General features: G+C 54.3%; 9 protein-coding genes across 9 annotated transcripts; 6 read left to right on the top strand and 3 right to left on the bottom strand.

Moving 5' to 3' along the window:
• Positions 1 to 42: 42 nt before the first annotated feature.
• Positions 43 to 1,322, bottom strand: B0I36DRAFT_254318 (uncharacterized protein; the record flags this gene model as incomplete). Its single annotated transcript, XM_046150813.1, has 2 exons — positions 43 to 963; positions 1,029 to 1,322. The coding sequence occupies 2 exons, from the start codon at positions 1,320 to 1,322 to the stop codon at positions 43 to 45; spliced, it is 1,215 nt and encodes a 404-aa protein (XP_046005806.1).
• A 623-nt stretch (positions 1,323 to 1,945) lies between these two features.
• Positions 1,946 to 3,540, top strand: B0I36DRAFT_388884 (uncharacterized protein). The gene is made up of 4 exons (XM_046161274.1): positions 1,946 to 2,277; positions 2,373 to 2,640; positions 2,736 to 3,169; positions 3,318 to 3,540. Exons 1-4 carry the CDS (start codon positions 2,177 to 2,179, stop codon positions 3,400 to 3,402), a joined length of 888 nt encoding a protein of 295 aa, XP_046005805.1. The 5' UTR covers positions 1,946 to 2,176; the 3' UTR covers positions 3,403 to 3,540.
• Positions 3,541 to 4,854: 1,314 nt separating this feature from the next.
• On the top strand, positions 4,855 to 6,139 carry B0I36DRAFT_336983 (hemolysin-III related-domain-containing protein; the record flags this gene model as incomplete). The annotated part of the gene is made up of 4 exons (XM_046155631.1): positions 4,855 to 4,941; positions 5,025 to 5,156; positions 5,215 to 5,451; positions 5,506 to 6,139. Coding segments are annotated over 3 exons (504 nt in total), but the record flags the coding sequence as incomplete, so codon positions are not given.
• A 274-nt stretch (positions 6,140 to 6,413) lies between these two features.
• B0I36DRAFT_336982 (uncharacterized protein) lies at positions 6,414 to 7,200 on the top strand. Its single transcript, XM_046155630.1, has one exon. The coding sequence runs from the start codon at positions 6,609 to 6,611 to the stop codon at positions 7,167 to 7,169; it is 561 nt and encodes a 186-aa protein (XP_046005803.1). The 5' UTR covers positions 6,414 to 6,608; the 3' UTR covers positions 7,170 to 7,200.
• A 3,017-nt stretch (positions 7,201 to 10,217) lies between these two features.
• On the top strand, positions 10,218 to 10,987 carry B0I36DRAFT_254603 (cytochrome P450; the record flags this gene model as incomplete). Its single annotated transcript, XM_046150827.1, has 3 exons — positions 10,218 to 10,262; positions 10,335 to 10,762; positions 10,819 to 10,987. Coding segments are annotated over 3 exons (642 nt in total), but the record flags the coding sequence as incomplete, so codon positions are not given.
• Positions 10,988 to 11,068: 81 nt separating this feature from the next.
• On the top strand, positions 11,069 to 11,415 carry B0I36DRAFT_336976 (uncharacterized protein). The gene is made up of 2 exons (XM_046155629.1): positions 11,069 to 11,162; positions 11,236 to 11,415. Exons 1-2 carry the CDS (start codon positions 11,120 to 11,122, stop codon positions 11,394 to 11,396), a joined length of 204 nt encoding a protein of 67 aa, XP_046005801.1. The 5' UTR covers positions 11,069 to 11,119; the 3' UTR covers positions 11,397 to 11,415.
• Positions 11,416 to 18,874: 7,459 nt separating this feature from the next.
• On the bottom strand, positions 18,875 to 19,818 carry B0I36DRAFT_43486 (uncharacterized protein). The gene is made up of 4 exons (XM_046162732.1): positions 19,648 to 19,818; positions 19,456 to 19,586; positions 19,213 to 19,401; positions 18,875 to 19,158 (listed from the first exon to the last, which is right to left on the bottom strand). The coding sequence occupies exons 1-4, from the start codon at positions 19,654 to 19,656 to the stop codon at positions 19,005 to 19,007; spliced, it is 483 nt and encodes a 160-aa protein (XP_046005800.1). The 5' UTR covers positions 19,657 to 19,818; the 3' UTR covers positions 18,875 to 19,004.
• Positions 19,819 to 20,895: 1,077 nt separating this feature from the next.
• Positions 20,896 to 21,270, top strand: B0I36DRAFT_355021 (uncharacterized protein; the record flags this gene model as incomplete). Its single annotated transcript, XM_046157386.1, has 1 exon — positions 20,896 to 21,270. One exon carries the CDS (start codon positions 20,896 to 20,898, stop codon positions 21,268 to 21,270), a length of 375 nt encoding a protein of 124 aa, XP_046005799.1.
• Positions 21,271 to 23,794: 2,524 nt separating this feature from the next.
• Positions 23,795 to 25,229, bottom strand: B0I36DRAFT_425563 (uncharacterized protein; the record flags this gene model as incomplete). The annotated part of the gene is given in 2 exon segments (XM_046162338.1): positions 23,795 to 23,918; positions 23,935 to 25,229. The coding sequence occupies 2 exon segments, from the start codon at positions 24,738 to 24,740 to the stop codon at positions 23,795 to 23,797; spliced, it is 930 nt and encodes a 309-aa protein (XP_046005798.1). The 5' UTR covers positions 24,741 to 25,229.
• Between the last annotated feature and the right edge of the window lie 491 nt (positions 25,230 to 25,720).

Here is a 25,720-nt window from a genome sequence, read left to right as displayed (position 1 = left end):
CAACACTAGAAGAATAAGACAAGCATCCCATTTACACCACCCTCAAAGCCCCAGCACCGCCATGCCCTGCACCCGCCCCGTCACACCCAGCGCCCCAAGATCCATAACCTGCACCTGCTTGCCGCCCTTGGCATCGACCACCACGACCGCGGGCGCCGTCTCGTTGTTGCCCGGCGCGAGCGCATAGACCATCCCGCCCAGAGCCTTCAGGTCAATCATGCCCGACTGCTTGTTGGCACTGAGATCCAGCTCGCGCACAATCGACGCGTCCTGGACCGACATCTCGACGAGCCGATTGACGCCCACGTCTGCAATGAAGGCCGTCTTGGTGGCCGGGGAGAAGGCTGCCCAGCAGGATGCCGCCTGTCCGTCGACGACGCCGCGGTTCTTGGTCGTAGTGGTGCCGTCTGCCGCAACCGAGAGGACTGCTGCGCCAAAGGACGCGTCGGTCGCGAAGATGTCGCTGGACCCGGGCAAAGTGGTCGAGCCGAAGAGCACCAGTGTGTCGGCCGGAGACGACTGCTTGCCCTGGGCACTGACGCTGGCGGCGGTGTTGCCCTGCGCAGCGGTCACGGGGAATGCGGCTATGAAGCCCGTCTTGCCGGGTGTGGCTGGGTCGCCTTTGACGATCGCGAAGAGCGTGTTCTGATCCTCGGAGAAGAGGACTTGGGAGACGGTGTTGGTGGGACCAACAGGTGGTGTCGTCTGGCCGAGGTCGATGGGGCGGAGAGCGTCCATCGCGCCGACACCGTTAGTTTCATCAAAGGAGGCACAAGACACGCCGGCCACGGCTCCTGTGGCTGCCGCGCATACGATTTTGTGTTTGGCTGACGCGGCGACAGTGTTGAGGAACTCGCCAGGCACTTTGGCGGGCATACCGACCATGACGAGCTTGGTCGGGTCGGCGTCGTCGATCGAAAACATGCTGACATCGTTCGTTCCGGCGTTGACGGCGAACAGGCTCTGTGAGGATGGAACGTTGTGATTAGTTGGATATCAACAGAAGCAGCTGAATGGGAGCTGCTCACCTTCCCAGCGACCGTCAGCGCAGATTGCGATACAAGAGGATCCGCCTTGGCGGGCTCTTTTGTGCTGCCGTCGATGCTCGCGGATCCGCAGCCGCCCGTCGCGACCATCTTGCCCTTGGAAAGCATGCCGTTCTTCTCAACACCCAGAGAGACCACGAAGTTGGCTTCGCCGTTGGTTGTCAGGTAAGCAGCTCCTGCAAGCTGGCACTTGCCCTTGCCTCCCTGCCCCTGTGGTCGGTTGTGGGGAGCGGCAGAGGCTGGGCTGGCGGCCAGCAGTCCAGAGAGGACGGCCATAGTTGATTGGAAACGCATGGTGGGCTTTGGTGATGTCTAGGACGTTTCGATTTGCGGTAACAAAGGTCGAGTGGGCTCGTTGGAAGAAACAAATGATTGGCTGGCTACCAGAGCCGTGGAAGTGACAGACAAGGAAGTGGAGAACACGGACGGAGTAGCGCAGCTTGAACTGGTGAGCTCAACATGATAACTACTGCGACTCAGCAGCTTCTTTATACATTTAGTCTCGCAAGCCGGTTCGGACGACTCGGTCGGCTTCGAATGGCAATTGCTTCGAGATGCGCCCCTGGAGAGCGGGAGAGCGGCAAGATCTCGTCAACGAAATCTCCCAAAGGGGAAATACTGATCACGGACTGCCAAGACAAGATGGTTCCAGGGGCCCCCACACTGCCCTGGGGGCCGTTGCAGTGAACAATGATGGTCTCATCAATTTTGCCGGAAGTGGTATAGCGCAGGACCACGGGGTAAGCTCCGGGCTGGGGAAGCTTCAGCTGTGGTTCGGCCGATGATGACCGGGGCTCTGCTGACACAGCACTGGGCCTGATGAAACCCAAACATGAGCCAAAGGGGCCTAGGGGCCATGGTGGAGGGGGCCCGAGTGCCGCTCCTCCAGCAGCCGTATCCTGGAACCCCAACGGTCCGCCCAACATGACCGGTGTCACAATGCCAAACAGTGTCGGGACAGCGGCGACCAGGATCTTTCAGGCACAAGCACAAGCACAAGTACAAGCAGCAGTACATCCACATATCCGGCCAGCGGGCTTCCAGAAGAACACGACGCACAGCACAACTAAGCCTTAGTCCGGGCCCGTCAATGTCGTGCCGTCTGCGGACCTGTTCGTCCATTCGCAACCATGTCGCCTCCGAGCCCCATCTTCCGCATCTTTAATCCGAACAAGAAGAGCAAGGAAGCCCAGGCCGAACAAAGGCGCGAGCAGCTCCGCCGGGCCCAAAAGTCAGTCCCTGATCTGCGCTACTACATTTGGGCGGATTGTCCCATAATGAGTGGTTTGGCTGACCTTGTGCCTTTCTCGCGGTCCCCGCCAACAGCACATATCGCCAGCGCAAGGTCCGCTACGTCAAAGACCTCGAGGGTGCCCTGTCCAAGTCGCAGCAGCGCGAGCACAGGCTCGCGGCGCAGCTCGACAACCTTCGGCGCGCCTGCGAGCACCACGGCATCACCGTGTCGCCATCGGGGCTGTCGCCCAGCCCGCCTCCGCAGCCGCACGCGTCGGCCACTCTCCATGGGGTCTCACTGACAACCCGGGTCTGTGACGTCGACCAGGCCACGCTCGGCATGACCTTTGTGCTCAAGTTAGTATGTGTCTGGCTTTTCCTTGGCGGGCCCCAATATTCAGCACTCTTCGCGCGGTCGTGCTTGGTGCCTAATCTTCCATCTCCATTGCAGGATAGAAGAACCATGCTTGCACCACGTCCACGGCGATCCCAAGAAGCCCGACGAGCCATCAGGCCATCGAGCAATACTCCTCCCCTTCCCCACCCTCGCACAGGTTCCACTCCCGCTTCATCAAAGCCTCGCCTGGCTCCAGCACAAACGTCTCTTCGACCGGGTCCTCGCCCTCGTCATCATGGCCATCCCCATTGCTGGCCTCTGCGACAGGGGACACTCCGCCAGCAGTGATCCTAGACCGGCTACTCGCGCTTGCGCCAGACGTTGTGGCAGACGAGGCCAGTAGCGACGGGAATGGTGGCGGTAGTGCTGGAAGCGGTCTCACCCCGATCCAGGCATGGGATCAGATCCGCCGACAGCCAGTGCTGGGTAGTCTGGACCTGCGGACTATCATGGGGCTGGCGGAGAAGCTCAAGGACGAGGTGAAATGTCACGGGTACGTTCTTTTTTCCCTCCTCTCTGTGTGCCAAGGTCTGGTGAGAGCAGGGGCAATGATGCGAAAGCCGGAGCGCGGGGCCTCTGCATGTTGACGCACAGAAACCTTACACCTGATATACATGTGCTGACTCGGTGCTGTCGTTCAACTTCGGCGCGGTGGTCGACTTCCACGTGTTTGAGAAGCTTGTTGTCGAGTTCATGACGTCGCAGATCTCGTTCACAACTGCTTAAGTCAGGCGACTAGTAGATATGTCTTGTGCGATTTCCGATTCACGAGAAGTGCAGCCTATTCGACCGGGCAACCTCATTGACAGAACAGACTACGGCCAGGCAGTGAAGAGCAGCTGTGGCCTGGAGAAGCCGAGTGGCACGTGGCTGCGTTTATGGGTCACCATGCTCCTGCTTGCCGGCGGTGCAGTTGCTTCCGACCAATGTCAATGGCGCATCGGGGAATTCATACACAATGAATTCGGTATAAGCGGCGGCATGGAGCAATTTGGATTATTATGCAACCAATTTCGCCGCCTGGTGAGTCAGGCCGGGTTGCAGTGAAGTGGCGTGGGGGGGCGGTGGAGGTGGTCGAGAAAGAGGAAGAGGAGGTGGAGGACTAGAGAAGCCCCAGCGCGCAGCAATTGGCTGCGTTGGGCGGGAGCACTTCCGTTGTGCGCCTTTTCGTGGACCATTCCAAGGAGAACAGCTGGCAGATTTGATGCCAGAGGAGACTGACAAGAAAGTAGAAGCCAGGAAAGACGGGAATCGACCAGACCTTGAGGAACCGGACGGGCTACTAGCTAGAGGTCCAGTGACTGGAAAAGGTGTGAGACAGGCAGAAGCTGATCGACAGTAGCTATTTCTGGGCAGTAGCATTAGTGCATCATTTCGAGGAAGCGGGTGTAGTTCGGTGCATCTTTGGAGGACTTTGCGTTAGGCGCTTTGCCCAACCTGCAACTCCGCCTGGAAAAGGGAATGAGACGCATCTGATACGTGCACAGACCTTTCGTAGGACACGACATGTCCTACGTAGGAATGAGAAGGAAGTCGAGGTGTGTCGGAGTCTCCATGTTCAGGAGCTCCAACGGGCGGGTGGGCCAATATATATGTCATGATCTCCCTAGGTGCCAACTATCGCCTGAAAGAGAAGGGCGGACGTCCGATGGCCCAAGTGCCCGGTATTTTGAGTTCCGGAGTGGCATGACACAGGAGCATAAAGGAGAATAATGCTTGTCGTACCCCACGGAAGAGATAAACAACCAGGCTGCCCATCGCAAACAGTAAATGCTCCACTAAAGAGTATAATAAGTGCACTTGCAGCTCCAGGTCACTACGTTATCGTTCTCTATACTTTATCGACTTGCTTAACAATACTCTAACTTACTTCACCACTACTGTATAGTTGGCTTCCGACGCATTGGAAATGTCACCTATCGGGAAGAGAAATCGTACACAGGGCCAGCAGTCATCCAAGAAGCTTATGTTATATCATGAGATTCCATCATGGCAGCAGGATAATGAATTCCTACTGTCTGGATATCGGTACGTGCGCTTGGAAATTCGGCTAATGCGTAGCTAATCTTGTTGTAGGCCAATCTCCGGGTCCTGATACAGATCACTACGCAGCGTTCTGTACATTCATAACGAGACTGTGAACATCCTTTCACATATGTCTGGTTGTATCGCTTTCACCACTATCCCCTTCTTTCTTCATCATATGCATCATCCCACGATATCGCGCTACTGCTTCGGAGTGGCCTTTTGTTTCGCGTGCTCCGCCATGTAAGCCCGTTGCTCGAATTCTCCGGCTAGATTACTATACTGACGTTAAGAACATATTCCACTTCTTGTCCAATCACAGTCGCGGCTGGGCCCAGTCCTGCAATCGCCTCGATTATTTAGGCATCGTGGTCCTCGTCTGGAGTGCTAATGCACCCGTGGTTCATTACGGACTGTCCGGCCTCCCGGACCTGCAAAGATTCTACAGCTCCATTGTGTGTTATTCTTACCAGCAGTTCGTCTGAGCGTATCTGATAACCGTTTGGTTTCAAGAATATCATCACGGCTGTCATGAGTGTGGGGTTCATCTTTGGCCATGACTTTGGCTTTTCTGCCTTTAGAAAGTGGCGTGTACTTGTCTACAGCACATCTGGCTTGGGTTCACTCGCATCACTGTTACATGGCCTTCAAATCAAAGGCTGGGCCGTTCTGGGAAATCATCTGTCCCTTCGGTGGCTGGCTTGTACGATGTCGCTTAATCTCATCGCCGCAGCTGTCTATGCCTTAAGGGTACGTCGCCTCCGATTCTTTGCCTAGGCCCCAAAATTGACGTCCTGGTTGTAGATCCCCGAGAGATGGTTTCCATATAGGTTCGACCTTGTGGGAGCTAGCCATCAGATTTTCCACGTCTTAGTTCTGATAGCCACGTTCACACGCCTGGCAGGCCTTCTTGCAGCATCTCAATATCCCGACATGTGATCGCCCTTTGGCCAAGTACAACGTGGCGGCTTTTTCAAGTGCTATAGCTTGGTGTCAAGGTTGTACTCCATGCGTTTATCCGGTGCAGCAGCCTGCCAAAGTGCTCACAGATTGGGAATCGTGGAGGTGTGAGTGGGCTCGACTGAGAAGGAATTGTGCAGAGGCGCTTATAATTTGGCGCTTACGTCATTTTAAGCCACCCAAATTATCATTGCATCAACGTCTCTTAGTGATCGTTTCTGGGTCTCGTTGGCACGGTCTCTGGTACACATCATCTGTCGATCATGCCTAAGTAGTTGTGGAAGCCCCATCCTATATCAACCCGGTTCGAGGAGAACCCACAACACATAGTCTCGACAGGCACGCATATGATGATTTATGCAAACCTGCACAGCTTCAAAAATAAAGTTCCTCCACTCATTCGCCCTCATAGCCTCCCTTTCACGTGTAGAAGGGGAAATTGCCTCGGCTATCTGTCTTAGGCAAGGCCACCCAGGAGGCACTGTCCTTCGACTTGCAAGCAATCAAGGAGTCGACCGTAGGCAGACAGTATTTAGGGGAAATCCACAGCCGAGAGTGGATCGAAATTCGCGGGGACAAGGGCCTGGAATGAGACGGATCTGTTACGTGCACAGACCTTTCGTAGGACATGACATGTCCTACATGAGAATGAGAGGGACGTCGAGGTGTGCACGGTCGACACTGCATATGTGGGGCATGTTGAACCCTTAAAGTTGACTCAATTACGGGGTGGAATATGACAGTAGGCTGACGAGACGTCCCGCCCCATAAACATCGTCACGCCGGCTTCTCCCTATGTCGGCAGCCTCGCCATTGAATGGCCGCGACTGCCCGCTCGACGACAACATTCCCGACCCCGACGAAGCCGACAACCATCAACAACCTCGCCAGCCTGGAGACGCCAGTCCGCTTTTTCTGCTCCAACAGCATTGCCGACGCCATCGGAGATGAGGAAGGCCGTGCCCTGTGGCCATGGCCAGCCGAGGCGCGACGCGAGAACAGTCCGTGTCCACGCGGCAGCATCACGGACCTGGTGGTTGAGAAATAGTGGTGACCTCAACTGTCTGCTCCTCGACATAAACTTCCTCTACGTGCCGATCATGCACCGAGTCGGCAAGATGCCAGCCTCGCCTTTTCCCTGGCCGACCTCGATCCCCCCCGGAGCCAACCTCCTCGTCGACCGAGCTCGAGTCCCGCCGAGAGGCACGCCGTGCCGCTCGACGACCCGCCCCACGCCGGTGCAACCACGCCACCGAGGACGCAGCTGCTGCGGAATCGGGCTCGATCGAGCTGCCCAGACCCAAGGGTCCCATGTCCAACGCATACCTGTATCCGGGAGCCACACAGGGCGGCACTACTGTTACACGATGGACGACACCAACGCCGCGAGGGAGGCTGTACCGTTACGCCGTCCGCGATACATCGACACCATCGTGAGCGGCAGCAGGATATGGAGCATGCTGCAGCTGCAGCTGCCTCGACCTGGCGCGCAAGGACGTCAGACCTGAACTGTGTGTGTGTGTGTGTGTGTTTTGGGGGGGGGGGGGGCGGCTGGCCATGGACGAGGCTTTCCGCGTTATTGGGAGGAAGAAATCATAAAACATTCATAAGCTTGATTGGATAGAAATTCCTTGAGAAGCTCTTAAGGATGCATTATGCGTAACGTAAATGCATAGCGAGTGGGCCAGCATAGCGAGTGGGCCACCCCCACCACATCTCGAGAATCAAAACCTCGTCAGCAAAACCAAAACGTCTTGAATTGATATAAACTAATCGCTATCTTCGAGTTCAGACCCTAGAGTAACTATTTGGCAAGTTCTCGCATTATGGCCAGTCATCCCGCAGGTACCACAGCGGCGCTGCGTTGGCGTAGTGCCGCCTGCATGACCTCGATTTTCTTGCGTTTCCTGTGTTATTTGAGTGTTCACCTCTCTCTGGGCTATAAGGTCCTGTCCCTCGCCTAGAGTCATGCTCTGGCCTTTCCGGAGACGTGTTTTCTTAGCTCTCCGGCGCTTACTAAGTACTGCATTCTCGTCTTCAAGCATCTTCATCCTTGCCTCCATTAGGGCGAACCGGTGCATGATCCCCTTTGCTCCCTTCGTGAACTGCTCAACTGCTTCAATAATTGACGTTGGAGAGCTTCCCTGGTGATGAGAGATCCGACGTTTGATGAAATTAGACTGTGAACGGGCTTCCATAGCGGTGGTGGGCGTTCGGGAAGTCCATGGCTCCGGTGACGTCCGAGGCGTCCTCGAGGGTGTTGGCGTCTTGAACTTCACATCGAGCTTGGATAAAACGGCTTCAGGGTCATAGGGTACAAGTCCTGCCCCTCTGAAGCCTCCCTGGATGTTTTTTTCCGTCATTGTCTGCTGGAATGCCGCTAAAAACGAGGGGAGGAAGTCCTCCTTGCTGATATGCGTTGTACCCGCCTTCATCTTAAGCTCAATTTGCCGACCGTATGCTTTCTTCAGCGGACCAAAACAGCCAACATCGAGAGGCTGGAGTATATGAGACGAGTGAGGAGGCATACAGAGCGTAATAATGTTGTTGTCCTTACAGTAGAGCTCGAATTCGACCGAGTGGTGACTTTCGTGGCCGTCGAGGACGAGGAGGCGATAACCGCCTTTTGTTCGCGACTTTGTGTGCTGATCGAAATGTCGAATCCAATCTAGACCAATTTCGTTTGTAGTCCAGCCGTTTGCGGATGTTACGATTCTCCAGTCGCGAGGAATCGCGTTATCTTGGTACCAGGTCGAGAGGTGATATTTGCCGGCAAATACTACGAACGGCGGGACGTAGAATCCAGTCGCGCTAACGCCCTGGATTACCGTAACCCATTCCCGATTACCTGGTTGCTTCATCTTAACGTTCGACCGTATTTGCGCGTTTGTAACGACCATCCCGGTCGCGATAACGCCCATCTGAAAGCCTGTCTCGTCGAAGTTGTAGATATCGGAGTCCGCTACGCCGTTTTTCGCGACTACGTTCCGCATAAGCCGAAACCACGCGTTTATCGCGTCGGGATCCTCGCATTGGGCTCTCTTGTAGTCGTACTTGCGAAAGAAACGCGTCTGGAGCTGTGGTTGTCGCTTCACGAAGTTTGACGCCCATCGTGGACCGACGCGTTGGCGCAGCCCGCTTATCGAGCAGTCGATTCGCCATTTCTCCAAGCTCACTTAGCCGAGGAGGATATGCTCGCGCATCCAAGTCGAGAATATAGTCGACAATCGTCTGCTCCTCTAGCTCTGTTAATTTCATCGAATTTGGTAGGCTATCGCGTCGAGAAGGCGTCCCCTTATAGCGGCGGGTAAGCGTTGTTCGCGAGACGTTGTAGATTGCAGCTGCGCGGCGTATAGAAAGGGAAGGATCACGGTCCATAGCTTGAAGTGCGAGATTCAATTGGTTATCTTTAGAAGGGGTCTCCATGGCTGGTTGTTGAGTAAGATGTGTTAGAAGATGGAATTCTAGTGAAGTGATGGAGGTGGCCCACTCGCTATGCTGGCCCACTCGCTATGCATTTACGTTAACGTAGTTCACAAGCAAGCGGGCCATACAAGCGAGCGGGCCACTTCTTATCGCTGCTTATGTAAGGATTTTTACACCTTTATAACTCCTTTATCTTAAGAGATATAAAGGTTTAGTTAAGTTTATTCGTAAACGATAAGAATAATAAAGCTATTTAAACTAAAATTTAAGATCTAAATACTGGTTTAAGTAGTAAAATAAGAAAAGTGGGGAATGGGTGTCACGATCCTGCCCCCGGGGTCAACCGTCTGGCAGGGCGCTGGGGTTACTGTTCTACAAGATAGGTAAAGCCTGTGCAATCACAACTAACACTCTGCTGTCGTTCTCTCTCTGGGTTTTGTCGTTCGTGTCTCTTGGAAGAGATACCAGTCTCGGCAATTGAGTGACTAGTTCAAGTGTGGGTGGACTGATACTTAGATTGATCGCTGAAGTACAAAGGTAATGACTGTCTATAAGGAGATCCTCCTGGCTCTATATATCCTTTGTCCTTCATCGTGGTCAGGCTCCTGGAGCCGACGGTCGTGATGTTTGTTCCGACGGTCATGCCTGCGGCAGTGACCGTCTGTCTTGGCATGGTGACGGTCATGCATCTGGCCATGACCGTTGGTACCGTACCCGCTGTCCTTATCCTTATCGTGCTTACATAAGAAACCTGTGACGGTGCCTGCCGCATGATCCGCCCTTGTCCTTGGCCCGATCCTGCGACCTTGTTTGTGCCTGTGCCCAAACAATCGTCCCCTGTTGGTCAGGTCGTCACACCTGACACAGTATGTGTTAATAGTAGGAGAGTTTTATATTTTAGAATTCTTTTACTTAAGAATTAATAAAATAATCTATAAATAGGTTTAGTAGGATATTGTAGTATAGCCTTATAGAGCTATTAATTTTAACTCTAAAACTACTTAAAGTAGGTCTATAGCTAATTTATTAGCTGAGTTATAGCCGAGTGACAAGGTAGCGATTTTAGCGATTTTGGTGGGGTTTGGGGTGGTCGCGAAGTACCCTGGTCGCGAGACGGGGGGCAGACTTACGGCGAGGGATTCAACTTTCTGCTAGCGGGCACAGAGACTACTGCTGTAAGTGTCATGATCTTGCATTTGCCTCGTGATCGCTATGATCGAGTGGTGTACGTTCTAATCCAATCACAGGCCATCCTCACCGTCATTACATACCATCTCCTTTCCCAACCAGAGATCTACAAGCGCCTTAAGGAATCCCTTGCAGACACCACTCCCTCTACACTCAAGTGGTCCCACCTAGAAAACAAGCCCTACTTCTGGGCCATTGTACAGGAGTCTTTACGAATAATGCCGGGTGTTTCCCACCGCTCCGCCCGCATCGCAAGAGATGAGGACCTGCACTATAGGAACGCGACGGGAGACATCGAGTACGTGATCCCGCGCGGTACGCCGATCGGAATGTCCTCGATCATCAATCACATGGATCCTGGTTTGTTTCCAGAACCGGAGGCGTTCAGGCCCGAGAGGTGGCTGCTGGAAGATGGATCGCCATACTACAAGCTTCAAAAGTACTTGTTGGCGTTTAGCCGGGGGAGTCGGGCTTGTATCGGCGAGAAGTAAGTTCTTTGACTCGAATTATATCTGTGAAAAAGCTGACTCATTCTCCTTCCAGACTCGCTTATTGCGAGATCTACATCATGGCTGCGCTCATGGCGTTCCAGGTCGTCCCACGCGCCAGGCTACACGAATCGGACGACCCTGACCACTTTAAGTATGATCACGATATGATAGTGCTACAGACTAAACAGGGATCCATTAGTTGTAAGATTAGCATTAGCTGAATGTGCATCGCCTTCGTTGCAAGACACTCCCTTTTAGGACTTGGTATTAGTAAAGGCGGTAAGCAGCTTATTAGGAAGGAATATTCATGTCTTATTTTCAACTCAATTGAAGGCTGTGTATACCCCAACTACATGCCACCCCGTTCCGTGTCTGATGATTCTCTATATGCACATCCTGATGAATGAAATAAGCTATGTGAACGGCTCTTAAAACTCTCTCTGGGCGGCTGTGGGCGAGACTCGCGTACGTTTGGGACGACTCCTCGGAACGGCAAGCGCCAACATCGAACGCATCTATAGGGCCCAGGTTGAAGCCGGTGAAAAAGACGATAGTACAGCTGAATCCAGCGACGTCGAATTATCTAGTGAGCCAGAGGACTGTATTATTGTTGCATCGAGGCGTTGTTGAAAAAAGGGATAGATCCAGGGTCTGTTTTTTGATGGGGTGGATTTTGGGGGGCGTCGGATGGGGGGGTGCGTCGGAAGTGGGGGAGGGACGTATGATGATCCGTAGAGGGTAAGGCAGTAAACGAGTAGCACAATGACGTCGACAAGAGCGAACTGTCATCGTGAGCCCGTTATCATGACAGCATTGCATCGTCATGGTTACGAGAGTGCTGCTTGATTGCCATTAAGGCGCGATCGTTATTTCCGTGTGAGAAAAACAGGTTGTGCTCTGGATTAGACAGATGCGACCCAATCAATTTATGGCGATGATGGCTGACGGGACAAACAAGTCAGCCAGCCTCCGACTTGGGAAGCGTTCCTGCATCCTCGTCTCATAAGCCCTTGCTTGGGTGATGGAGGACGGCATCACCGAACAGTACTGTGCAGTGCCTCTTCTGATTGCGACACCGAGAGGATCTTGCAGTTATTAAAACTGGTTTACGTAAGTTGGGGAAGGCAAGAATTCACTTCCAGTCGCCCACCGGTCGCCCAACAGTCAGCCACCAGCCGCTTTACATATCGCACTGAAGGCTATCGCACATTATACTGGACGAAGACGAGCAGGCGTGTGGACAACCGCATCATGGTGATAGTGGCGGCTGAGGAAATCAAAAGCAAAAGCAAAGTCCTGATGACTCAGGACCTGGAGCGATGGGAGTTACTCGAGAACCTCGGTAAGGGCGCCTTTAGCCAGGTCTACCGCGCACGAGACCTGGAAGGAGATGCTGGCGAGGTAGCCGTGAAGGTGGTGCCAAAGTTCAAAATGAACAACCAGGGGGTGAGTCTCGCGGTTGCCTCCCTGAACGTCCATATGCATGTGACCTCCACGCCCATTGATGCTCGCACCTATGGTGTTATCGCCTTGCGGTGTCGTCAGCCTCAGCTTTCATTCGGAAATGTCGCTATTATCGCTAACTCACACTGAGACGCAGAGGGCAATGGACAGTGACACTGCAGGCAGCATTCCGTTGTTTGCAACCTGGAGGCGTGATAGATATTTCCGATATGAGCTACCATCCGCCTGGGCCAATAGGTCCCGGCAGCGCGTGGATCGATTGGTTCCGGATGCTTGCCGTCCTCACGAATGCCGCCGGCTTGGATATTGGCATCTACCGGGGTGATCGTGCCCAACGTGAGCTGAGGCACGTTGGCTACAAAGTCTTGCGCCGGCCTCGGGACCGGTACTTAATCACTACGGGGATCTCCGTTTACGGGGGTCGCTGCCTTCTAGTTAGCGTGGTTGAGCAGATGAAAGGCATCCTGACGCGAGCCATGGAGTTTGTACCAGTTTCTCTGTCGCGAGAGGAGATGATGAGCCGACTGGAGAGGGAAATCCTTCAGGATGGAATGACGATTAGAGTGTAAGTCCCACCTTTCCTCCCAAGAGGTATTGTTCGGTTTTGACCTGACATTGCAGGGAGAGAGTCTTTGCACAGAAGCCTGGCGGCGGGTGATTGAAGCCGGGGAATGGGATCCCGGAGAATAGGGAGACTGAGGATGAGCGTGAGTTTCGCGTTCTGGTTGCGGCGTGCCGGTTACATTGTACTGCATCTAAGAATCGTATTGCATGAAAGGAGCAACTGCTGAGGCTGTTGGTGCGCGCACCGCGACGCCCATGTGGTGACGCACTCTGGACAAGGTCAGGAATTATGATGTGGTATTTCATTACCGACGCGTTTACATGCCGCCGAGAGTCCGGATCGACTAGTGGTGTGGTCGCTCGGCTGTTGTGCGAGGCTCCAGAGGGATATAACTGAGGCGAACCGCCGGCGTTGTTCTCTTCTAGCCTGATCCACGTCTGCTCCATATTGATTCTCGCCTGTCTCGACCGTTCCCTCTCGACTCGATTCGCTCATGAACCCCATCTGCGATCATGTCAGCTGGAAATGATACCCCTCAGATCTTGGGGGGACCAGAAACAAGCTCTCGCACTTGGTGGCGCCTCCTTGGGGGGCTGTTTAGATTAGGTAGGAACATTGCAGAGGATGATTGGTCGGCGGTTTCGGGCCCAGAGAGTGAGGCTGTCGATACCGGGTTGGCCGTCGGGTCTGGGGAACAGCCGCACACTTCTCCCGGTATGACCAGTCTACAACTACCACAGATGGATAGATTCAGGACAACCGCTAACATGAGTTTCTTCGATAGATGACAGTGTTTCCGCCTCTCAACGCCGGCAGGATGACATCGCCTTGATGCCTCATCGATGGCGTGTGGAGCGTTGGAACTCAGACCAGGATCTCCAGTCGACCACAGAGCTTTGGCTGGATGCCCTTCCATCGCGGTTCCATCTCCCTCAAGACATCCTTGGGCCCCTTCTAGGCAGAAGCAACGCCCATCATTCCGTAGTTCGCGATCACACGGGGCTTCTTGGATTCTGTGCGACATATACCATGAATGCAGATAACGCTGGGGACCTCGTCGGGTCTCTGGGAGTTCTCATCGTGAGGTCGACACATCGAGGCGTTAGGGCGCTTACGCGAGCAGCACAAAGTGCGCTGTCTGCGACTTGGTTCGACCTTCCCCCGACTACTGATCGGCGTGCCATTCGACGAACCCTTCGTGGGATGGTTCCGAAGGCGGGGTTTGGCATATTGATGAGAGTAGGTCGGACTCGGCATCGCAAGCCTCGGGCTGGCTTTTGAGGCTAAGCGGCTGGCGGGAGAAAAGAACCACATCGCCCGAAGACGCGACGCTGGAAGTCCAGATATTTCACCAGTTTGGGCTGAGGTTCTCGCCATGCAACAACAACATGTTCGAAGACGCACTTAGGCTCGTGGCCCAAGTCACCCGCGGGAAAGACCTTGGCTGGTATGCACAACTTCATACCCTCATCCACGGGCCTTATCTCGGGGCCAGACTGTTAGATTCAGCAGGCTGCTTGAAAGTTTGTTTAGCAGTCGCCTGGTTCGTCTCCTGTCACCCTTGAAGCAAGATATGAGAGACCTCCACGCCGACGTGGCCTCTCGCTGGGACTGCCAGAACTACTATGGATACGACAGATGGTTTGCCGGTCAACGCAGCGGGGCCTCTGGCCTATCCAACCTCAACACGGAGTACATTCGTCGCTACAAGGAGGCTATTCCGTGGATTCAGGGCAGGATCGCCTCGAACTCTAGGTACCGCACTGATAACACCAAGTTCTGGGGTCAGTGTTCCTCCGATTTAAGAGGCTGGGAGTCGGAACACCTGTGCCCCGAAGGCCTGGCTGAGTACAGACACTGGCGACTGGTTCTCCAGGCCTTGCACACCACTCCATCGTTGCGAAGTTTTGCCTAGTATCTTTGCTGGACATTGCCTTATTCAAACCTTCCAGATGAATGATATGTCTCAGAGGCAACTACTTCCTTTATTCTCATGTTCCAATAGTGGCGACAAGACAACGTTCAGGAGTATCTCACTGCCAGCCAACATTACCCAAGTATGCGCGACCTATGAGCAGTAGATATTTTGCAAACAGGTGGAGTTAAGCATGCAAATCATTTGGCAAATTGCCAGTTCAACCAAATATCGCCCCGTGGCCGTCCAACTAATCAAATATCGGGGCAAACTTGCATTCCTATGAGAACTGCGTATGGGCCCCGGCTCCCCTGGAGGGCCAGCGATCAATCTGTTAAGCCTAACATGTTGAATAGGCCAATCCTAGCACCTTGTATCCTCCCTAGCCTTCGGGGAAGCAACTGAAGCAAGGGGAAGCTGCAACAAGGAGTGGACTGCACCACAAGAAACCAAAGGAGCGGGTGAGAGAGTGGGTTTGAGCACATCGTATGCTTATGGAAACCTCAACGCCCTGGCTTACTTCGCAGTGCCAATGTAGGCAAAGCATTCCTTGAAGGCCTTGGCCTCGAGACCGAAGAGACCGCCATGGTCAAGCATGGAGGCAGGGTACCACGTAGTCGGATCAATGCGCTCCAGGAGTCCCGGGTAGCTAGTCAAGCCGGTCGGCTCGGTGACGCCCCAAGGGTTGCGAAGAATGATGTACTGCTTGTGGCCGAGGACAGTGTAGCCGAGGACGGAATAGGCATGGTTGGCAACGATGTTGCTGCCGGTGTACACATCGCCGGTGGCGTAGGTCCAGGCCGTCATGGGGTTGATGGTCTTGAGGTTGACACAGTTGGAGCGGACCAGCCCGAGCAAGTCGTTGGCAGAGTGCTTCTCGGTAATGTAGTAATGGGTGTCGCGCCCGTTGATCTGGGCCATGGCCTTGACCGGATCGCCGCTGTGCGTCTGGGTGATGTCGGGCTGCTGAGAGGAGCTGCCGGTGATCCATTTGGCGAAGGCCTTCTCGTACAACGAGGGCCAGATGTCAGCTCCGTCGCTGGAGCGGCAGTACAGGGGCTCGTTGTTCGAGTTATTCATGGGGATCTCGTAGTTGACCTCCACAGTGTCGGTGCGGGCGTTGTTGTCGCCGCCCTTGTCGTGGAATTTGATAACGAGGCGCTTCTTCTCGTCCTTGTTCTGGTGGACGCGGGTCGAGCGGTTGATGGCAGAAGGGTCCGACCAGAAGACGGAGAAGAGGGCGGCAATCAGCCAGCTGTTGCTGGTACAACCCTGGATCGGGTCGTCGAAGCTGTGCATAGTGTTCCCGTTGACAATCTGGAACGTGGCAAGGTCGCCAATGACGCGCTTGCGGAACATCTGGAAGTAATAGTCGTACATGTCGCGCCACGAACCGTTCGGCGGCATCCAGTGGCCCTTTTGCATTCTGAAGGGAGTGACAAGCTCGTTGACGGTCATGGTCACCTCCCGGTTGGTGACCGTCTTGCCCAGAGAGTGCGCATCGATGATCAAGCGCAGCTTGCCATTCTGCATGCGAGCCATCTTCACACGGGCTTCACCCATGTCCTTCAGTCCAATCTTCTCGAGGTCCTTCAACTGCTGGACCTCCGAGAGATCAGGGGTTTCGAGATCGTGCTCGTTTAGGATCTTCATGTCCTTCTCCGTCAGCTTCTCCGCTTTCCTATCTTTCTTGTTGAGCTTCAGTCCGGCAAAGAGCACGGAATCATGCTTCATATCGAAGAGTTCATCATATTCCGTCTGGAGGACACTGGCCAGGATCTTCGCCGAGGCCATCGTACGAGCCTCAATCTTTCGCCCAAGCAGGGCTTCGGCAAGGGCATATGGATTGACGGCACCCACTCTGACATCCTTGGGGGGGGGGGCGTCAGCGTGCAGGCTCCGTCCTCCGGAGGAGAGCGTTGATGCCGGTTTCACATCGCCGAGCTCATCGTAGTCTGACTGGAAACTGTCAGAGCCAGGAGACATTTGCTTGTTGGCCTTGTGGCCAAGGATGGCTTCAACGAGTGCGGATGGGTCGACGACGAGGAGCTTGGAATTTTTGGACGAAGAATCAGAAGACGCAAATTGGATATCATCCATGTTGACGGCAGTTGCACGCATGTGATGAAGGGGAGATAGTGAATTGAACTTGGCAAGTGATTAGGCGGTTAAATGATAAGAGACGTCCTGTCTGAGGAGGAGAAGGAAAGGAAAAGATCTTGAAGCTGGGTTGCTTCTGGGGACTTTATGCTTCTTCGCGGCTCGTTCTACACCGATTTTTTCCGGGCAGTAACGCATCATTGGTTCAGAATGAAGCTTCAACCGTGCAGATTTCCTCGTATCTATAACACATCTTGACTCAAACTTCTCTTATAATGGCGAGTGAGCGTTGCAGAAAACGACCCGTGAAGTGTCGCCGAACCTCCTTACTGGATGGGATCTCTCTTGCTGGTACTGACATGTCAAATGAACCTATGGCCCAAGCGCTGTAACCGGCCAACAATTGCGTGGGTCTGGGAGATTCATCAGATGCAACATGACGTACTTGGTATCAAGGGATCAACCGTTGTTAGCCGCCGTATAGTCGTGTGTTTGAAGTACTTAACTGAGCCAAGCTAGAGGAATGGCTACCAGTGCCACATATGAACGTGACACACTTCGCTCCTCACAACTTACATCGAAGCACTGAGCCAGGTATTCACCCGCTGTCTTTTACCGGGGCATGCCTATTCAATCTAAGCTCGCTGAGCGGCCGAGAGATTGCGGGGTGCCTGTTCTGTTGAATGATACTGTCGTTCGACATCATGGTACAAACCAGCCTGAGGACGCAGCACGCCTCCTACGACAGACTTACATCTCGGTATGCCCCAACCGTTGACCTTTCCCCGCACTGGGAGGCTGACAATGTGCCGTCCTTTCCAGAACTCATACCTCAGCATGTGAAAGCTGGGTCTTCGGTAAGTTAGAGTTGTGTAGCTCAGCTACTATGTAGGACCTTGTGTGGTCTGATGTCTGATAGCCTGCAGAGGGCACTCGTCAACGCAGGGGGCTTTCCGGGTTTATGATTGGAGACGAGCGTATGTGGACGAGCTAGTAAAGCTAGAATGGCTCCACAATGGTGCCGAATCGCTGGGAAACCTGGGGAATGCCGATCACCCCGGATGACTACGCATCACCCCGGCCTTACCCCTGCTCATGATGGAAGGGGACATGCAGCGATCCTCACATATCTTCCCCGATTCGTTTGAGGTTGATGAACCCATGCAGCTCCGAAATTAATCTTGACGGAGTGGCTCTCATCAAGAAGAGTTATCGTCGTGACTGGAGATCTGGGTGCCAGCCCAGAGGAGCTAAGGACTGGCGAGGTGTCCCAGGAGAGGACCACAGATATCTCGGTCTCCTGTTGATGGTCTCCTGTTGATGAAAGCCTGTATTTTAAGTACGCAGACAATTTCGGATGTACGTTTGGTCAACCAGAACACACACACACACGCACACACACATTTAATCATGTCCGGTGGCTGCCAGCCCATAGGGCCACTATTTGCTCTGCACATTTCCGTTTCCCAAGCTTTGTCATGATCTCCTAAAAGCCCGTACAGCGTCTGTTTCCTGCTTTTGCCTCTTCCATTTACCGTCACTCTACGGTATCTCGTGTACAAGGATATCGACCAAGATCTTATATCCCACCTCTCTATGGACCTTGGATCCCATTTCGGGCTCTCATAAAAACTGCCGATCACAGAGATCCTCGCGGAAGCGTGGAACTCACAGAGCAGCTCTCCGGCACAATGCGACACCGGAAACCCGTCATACAAGAGAATTGTACTTTCCAGACTCCTCAGGAAGTGCTCGGTGGTCCCAAGCCAGCAGCTTCCGATGCATGACCCCCCAGCCGAAATCTGCTTCGAGGCCGCCGAAACATGGTGATATGTCAACTTCTGCCTACTCGGGGACCGGCGGAGCTCGAGCCGGAGCACCAGGCCACGCATCCGCTGATCAGCAATCTGGTTCTACATCCTTGGTATTCCTACGATGGCTGCAGACTGTGAGCGGGCCTTTGGTGCTGGACAGCTTACATTGACGTCGCAGAACCTGTCGATGAAGGCGCAGACCATAGAAAAGTTGCAGCCGACGAGGAATTGGCTATGAAGCACGTGTGAGGGAACCGACTTGCATTGCTACCAAATGGGACCTGATGTACAAAGAAGACTCTGATGAGGAAGATAGAAGAAGTAGCCGGGAGTTTGCCTGGACGAGGGCCTTTGCCCCGAGGTCATTACCGCTCAGCCCGTTACGCCTCTGTTGGAATAAATATTGACTTGCATAATGGGCAATCGACATGACGGTTTTTGAGCCAAGAGTCGATGCAAGTCGTGTGAAACAGATGGTTGCATTTCAATCGTCGGACGCTGTCCACATCCACTAGGACTTCGAGGCAGATTGCACTGCAGCAATGTCAGTGTTACCAGGAAAACTGCACCACTTGGAACATACTGTACCAGACTTCAGCTGCGCTGGACTGGGTTGAAGCCACAGCAGCCTCCCTCTTAAACCCCTGAATCTGCTCGTACTTTTGTGAGGGGCTTGCATCATTTAGCATTCGCAGGTCGATTGTCTCCTTCAATTTCCTTTTTGCTCTCTCAACGTCTCTCTGAGGCTGATTATGGCTCTGTAATTTCACCAGACAGCTTTTGTTCATGAGCATGCATATGGGTGGTTGGAACTTGAGAGAGATTACGTACAGAATGGAGAGCACGAGGGCTACGACGACGACGACGACGCCAACTGTCACCAAAGCCGGTATACGCGAATCTGGAGCTGAGGCGTCGTAGTCGTTCGGCGTCGTCGGGTTGCCTGCGATAACGCTCATGAGCTGTTAGTGTTCGTTAATATCCTCGTGGCCAAATTCTGCCCGCGTTCGATGGATGCAGTACACTGAACATAAATCGAGGGGTGCCTGATCAAATATCATGACAGATCGTAGCTCAGCCACGCCCGACAATCATACGATGCCCTTCGAGAATGCGCAAGAGCCTGCTATAGTAGAGTTTGCCACCGGGCTTCCGAAGCTTTATCACCTAAAGCGCCCTGTGGTTTTATGAGCAGTTGTTTCAACATGGAGATCGCCGCCCTTCATCAGGGCCAACGGGTTAGTTAATTGGTGGCTTGATCGGGCCATAGCCGCGATACTAGTACGCGGTGCCGGCACTGCGAATCAGTCCCAGCCGGAATACCTAGGTGGTCCACTGCGGCACTAGCTCTCGTAGGTTGGATGGTATGGTGGTCATTTCTTCCCCTTCGTTCGGCCGCAGACCCCCGCCCTCACGCCAACTATCGTCACATGTTCTAGCGATGGAGGCATCTCGACGTCCAAGGCAGAGGCGGCGTGGTTAACCGATCGGAAGGTTAACTGACAAACCGCGCAACCGACGCACTCTTCTACGACACTTCCGGTAGATACGGGCCTGGCATCCGGCAAGTCCTATGCAGCTCGTCGTCTTGGAACCAGAGCAATCACACGAGGCACTCGTCTTGGCCACTGGCATTTCCACCCCTGCAAGCACATGGAGTGCTGGATTTCGAGCGAACCCGGACCATCCTCAATGCCAGGTCGATGAAACTTGAATTTGTGCCAAACAGGACGAATGTTTCCCCGCCGCCTAAGTACCCACCCGGCCAGGCACGGCCGCCGTAGCCTGAAATCCAATTTGGCCCAGCAAATCAAACACGCCACAAACACGCACGCCACTCAGTTTCAAAGTTCACGTCAGTCTGTGAGCAAAGCCGCCCCACCCCACTCCGTGGCTTAGCATCAAGCCCTCCAAGTGTGGCTGCAAGCAGTCAACGAACAGGCTTGTGAAAGTGCCCTACAATCTCTGCCACATCACTGGACGGAGGGAGTCCACACCATGCGCCCCGTTGGGTTTCGTTGCCCCGTACTCTATCTCCCTCCGCCTGGAAACTCCTGGTCAAGTTATGCCGCTGGGGAATTACGCCCTGAAAGGATGTTGGCTTAAACGGGGTCGTTGACAAGCATATTCTCTAGACGCCATGCCGGAGAGCGGCAGCCGCGTTCGAGCTGGGTGTGTGTGGAAGGCAAAAACGGCTGGGCACCACGTTGGGGGAGCCAAGTTGTCCCAAAGGGGATTGGGAGTCAGTCCCGACCAACCAATTGGTCCGCTATGGCACAGCCCACGACTTCGCCGAGGATTTGCAGAACGAGCAACCGTGTACCATTCAATGCCCCTGTCAGGTACAACAAGGATTACTCGATGACAAGGGCCGCACAACATCCATCTGGTTACCCTCCTCAAGCGGGGAAAGGGGTTACATCACTGGGCCAAGCCAAGGGTTGGTACCCCGGTCGGGGCATCCCTCCAGCTCTCCCAGGGGCGCGAACCGATTTGCCCACTGGAGAGGCCAACGACGGCGGACTCGATCCCGTGGACTTGGCCACAGCCGCCCACAGGGTCGTTTCAGTCGGGACCAACGCGACGGTTACAGGCCACGCTCTTTGCAAGGCACCATCTCTCATCAAAAACGAATGCAGGCCCTAATTTGCGAGGCACTCACATGTCGGAACGTGGATCAGTTACATGACGTGCCTAAAGGAGGTCTAGGTACATGCTGGCGATGTCTTTGGACTAAGAAATGCAGGAACGTGGGCAAATGTGCCACAGCTGGAAGTACCTAAGCAGCGTGGAAATTTCCAGGTGAGTACTCCTCCCGTCTCCATATGTTGGGCGTCTGGCATCACAATAATCCACCGATCGGCATGGATGGCACCCGCATCTCCACGGAGGGAGCAGTGATCAACTAAACACAACGGTGAACCTGCCGGCCGGGACACACAGAGTCAAACTTAACCTTCGAGATGCAGCACCATGACCTCACCCCCATGGCAAGAGCCTTGAAATGGGGGGGTCGTGGCTGACGTGTTGTGTCGTCGAAGCATCGTCAACCCCTGGCACATGCGACCACGCCAGTGGCAAAGGCGGACGCGAGACTATCTTCTCCCTCTACCAATCACCCTTAGGCAAGCCATAGTGGTGGCCTGAAGATGGCACACCCTGATCACCCTGTTGCCATACCATTCCTCGCCCCTGACTCACAGCTTTGGTCTGCTCTGGACATTTCGATTTTGCACCATCCCATCAGTGTTCCCATTCCAACTCTAGACGAACCTCTCTTTTTCTCGTCCGAGCTCTGCTCCTTCAAGTCACTGTTTGCATTGGACCATCTTGGCTTGTTAAACTTCTTGCCGGTTCCCTCAGCATCTCTCTAACTTGACTCCGACTCCCCGTGCAAGTGGATAGGTCCTACCTTACACGTTTCTAGTACAATGGAACTACCATTTGCTCCTTTCGTCGAGGCTGAGGATGGCTATTTTAAATATTCGTATGATATTCTAACTTGACCGGCTTTCGAAGCCCTGGAACTATCACTATCCACTTGATCTTTTGTTGATAAGGCCCAAGACCCTGCATCCGTCGTGGGCATCCACACCAGAACATTACCGTAATTGCTCTTCCTCCGGGGAATCCAAGCGGCATCGACTTTAGATGCCGAGTTGGCGCTGACCTGACCGCTGCCCGGATATTGGACCACGATTTTGTTATCCGTTGTTGGATGTGGTCATTCGTGGCCCATCCTAGCTTCGGGGCAAGGTCAACCCAGCAAGCCAATGCTCCCGATGGTGACACCGTGCTCTCACCCGGGACTCAAAAAGGGCCACTATTACGATAGCAGTCAGTCTATTGACGGTGCATAGCCTCGGACAGAACTTGAAGGGGAACTTATCCCCTCTATTCGACAGGTGAGCTTACCGTCGCCCTTCATCGCCGACTCCCTCCCCTTCTTTTCCTGAGAGAAGTCATGCTTACTCCATATCCAGGTCTTTCCGGAGATTCACTTTCGAGGGCAGGCATGACCCCTCGAGGAGAGCGTCTACGACGTCTTCTCCCACAGCAGCTAATTCTGCTGCCGCAACGACTTTCGAGTGCTCTCGCTCCCGAAACTCGAACAAATGTCAGAAGCCACGGCTTTACGAGACGACACATCCAGCGCTTCCTTAGCGGCAGCCTTTGTCAACACCTTCTGGGCCTTCCCTCGAGGGTGGCGCACCGCGAACGAGTCCACAGGTTACGCAGGCTCGGCTGGTTCCTATATTGCCGCCAGGGCTCATGGAAGCACATGATCGCCAGGACGTGTGTCCCTTTGCACCCGGCCAGGTGCAAATGGCTGCTTCCGACCTAGACCATATGTACCACGACAGAATGATGTCAACTAAAGACTTCCAACTGACGCGGCCAGCATCTTTATGTTCTACCAAACTGCTGGTTGAATCGGCGCCGTCGTACATGGTAAAGGAGGGACATCCGCACAGATACGAGCATCCCACTCGAGCTCAGTCCTCGTCTCTGGGGTCTACTCAGCGCCTCGACCTTAGTAAGGGCAAGTCACGGTCTATAGGCCCTAGGATTGCCCAGGAGCATGAATCGGGTTCGGGTGGAAGCAATAGAAGTAGCTAAACCATGGAGAAGGCACGAAGAGAGTCACCAAGGTGAATTCGCCGCAACTGGAGCGCAAGAGAGCCAACGACAGGAAGGCCCAACGAGCTAGGCGGACGAAGACAAAGGAACACATCGGGAGACTCGAGCGAGAGATTGCGGTGGTCAAGGGCAAGGGCAGCCGCGAGAGGATCGTCCAGGAGCTCCTGCGGAAGAACCGGGCCTTGGAAGACGAACTATTTCGGTGCAAGGAAACTATGAGACAGGCATTAAGGCCTCCTAGGCCGGCTCAGGGAACGATTTTCCCGCCGTGACGGGCGGTGTTCATCGACAGTCCCAATGTACGATATCCTACGTTCTGCGAGCGCCGTGGCATGTTCATTGCTATTTACCACGCCTTCTGGCCATCCATGCATCGTCTCTTTCTTTTATCCTCTTCTGTTGAACTACATCTGTACCAACCACGGGCGCTGCCTACATTCATGTTGCTCGGGGCTTAATAATCCATCCCCGTCGCCTCCACTGCCGCGACCTTTGCTGACCACCCAAGGCTGATGCCTGTTTGCTGTACTCATTCTTTAATGACGCCGAGAACCCTGAGCGGCCGTTTAGTTGTGCGTCGGCGTGTCACCCTCGACCTTGAACTCCGGTTCGGACCATCTCCGTTGTGCCGCGCTACCAAATTGGCAGGCTCGCTGTTCGTCTTGTGACTGTGACAAAGCGGTGTGGACATTCACGTCGTCGGCGATATGCACTCGGATAAGGTGCAGAGGACTGGAGAGCACGTTCCAGAGGATTGCCAGGTACCCGCCATGGTCCGGTGTTGTCACGTCCGGCGGCGTGTACCGGATGCTGACTCGGAAGGCATTTGTGGAAGGGGGAACAGCGACTAGGCTTGATAAGCGGGGCAATAGGCCCTTGTTGTTCGTCTTTGGGCAGTCCAGGAACACCACAATGACTCGCGCTGGGTGTTCCACAAGCAAGGTCTCCAGCTCCCCAAGGGCAGCGTCTCCAAGAGGATTATCCCCGATTCGCCGAAACCCGCGTAGGATTGCCTGAAGCAAACCCAGCCGGCGCACTTTGCGCGTCCCAGGACAAGATGTAGTAAAGATAGGATCGAAGGCCGCCGCAAGGTACACAGCGTCGATAGGAGAAGTTGCCGATGACACGATGACGGAGCCGCCTTGAGGCAGGCGCCAGGATGGCTGTTGGGCTACCGAGCCACGTCTAACGCCATCGATTTGTAGGTCCGTCCACCACGTGCCGCAGATACCCATCAGTATGAATAAAGCAAGCTTCTTAACAACGGAGCCACTTGGGAACCATTGCAGTAGTATCCCGTAGGCGGCGATGGTAATGAAGATGAGGGGCAAGCGGGTAACAAGGAGAAGGACTTGCAAGATGAGTGAGAAGACGGAGGAAAAGAAGTTGACCGCGAATAGTGAAAAGACCAGGCAGGCCGAGAACATGCCCTGCTCAATAATGTTATTGGAAACCAAAGCTGGCCTGACGGCCATATTGGGACGATGTTGTTACGGATATTGTAGGATCAGGCCCTGATGTGTGAGTATGGATGAAGCGCTCGGGCTCCTTTTCTGTCTCGACAGGCATCTGAAGGCACTAGGTTCACCAAAGACGTTGCCGTGGAGCGACTCTTGATGCATGTGCAGGTTACCCCGCCAGAGGTACAGTAATGACATGATCATCCACGGATCACTTCCACGAAGGTTTTGGCCCGGCAATGGAGGTTGGTTCGCAAGGTGGCTGGCTGGCCCATGAAACTTCCCGTGTGCATGCGGCTCAATTTGACCCACATCGGGGAGGATAATCCAGTCCATGGGACCAAGGCCGGCATTAGGCGAAACTCCAAGCCCTAAGACCAAAGTGAATTAGCGACAGGAGGGCTGAACATGCCAGCTGGGTCGGGCTCGATCGTGCCGACCGCTTGGAGCGGCGGGGTTGGCGGGGACTAGGATGCGATGCATCAGTCGGGTAGGGGTCAAACGGTAGGACCACAATGGAGAGACAGAGCTGCGCCGTGCGGCACCGGGGCTGCATTGACGGGCGGGAGAGATGACTTTTAGGGACCTTCCTAAGGCGCCGTCACGTGGATCCGAGGTGAGGGTTGAATTGCCGCCTTTACTGGTTCGTCCATGGACAGGGTGTCAAGGACTCGCAGACCGGGACGGCCCGCCCTTTCCGGGGGCCTGCTGAGGCGCCGGCCGAAGTTGGGCCACTGGCCAAGCCTCGACGTTGAACACCCGCCGAGCAAGGAGCCAAGAATAACAAACCCGCGAAAACCGATGGAGCCCACGGATCGATGCGATGGGGTTCGTCGCAGCACCAGGCTAACGAGTGCTGGTGCGCCAAAACCCTGCCTTTGCCAGAGCCAGAAACGGCTTCACAGGACTCTACCCCGTTGGGATCCATGATTTTGCCAAGCCGGAAACCGCTTCGCCATGCAGCGCAACCAGTGAGCTAGGGTGGGAGGGAAGGC

This window comes from Microdochium trichocladiopsis, assembly GCF_020744255.1.
Source record: "Microdochium trichocladiopsis strain MPI-CAGE-CH-0230 chromosome Unknown B0I36scaffold_12, whole genome shotgun sequence".
Taxonomy (NCBI): Eukaryota; Fungi; Ascomycota; class Sordariomycetes; order Xylariales; family Microdochiaceae; genus Microdochium; species Microdochium trichocladiopsis.
The sequence above is the reverse complement of the archived record's forward strand: the minus strand, read 5'-3'. Positions and strand labels throughout refer to the sequence as shown.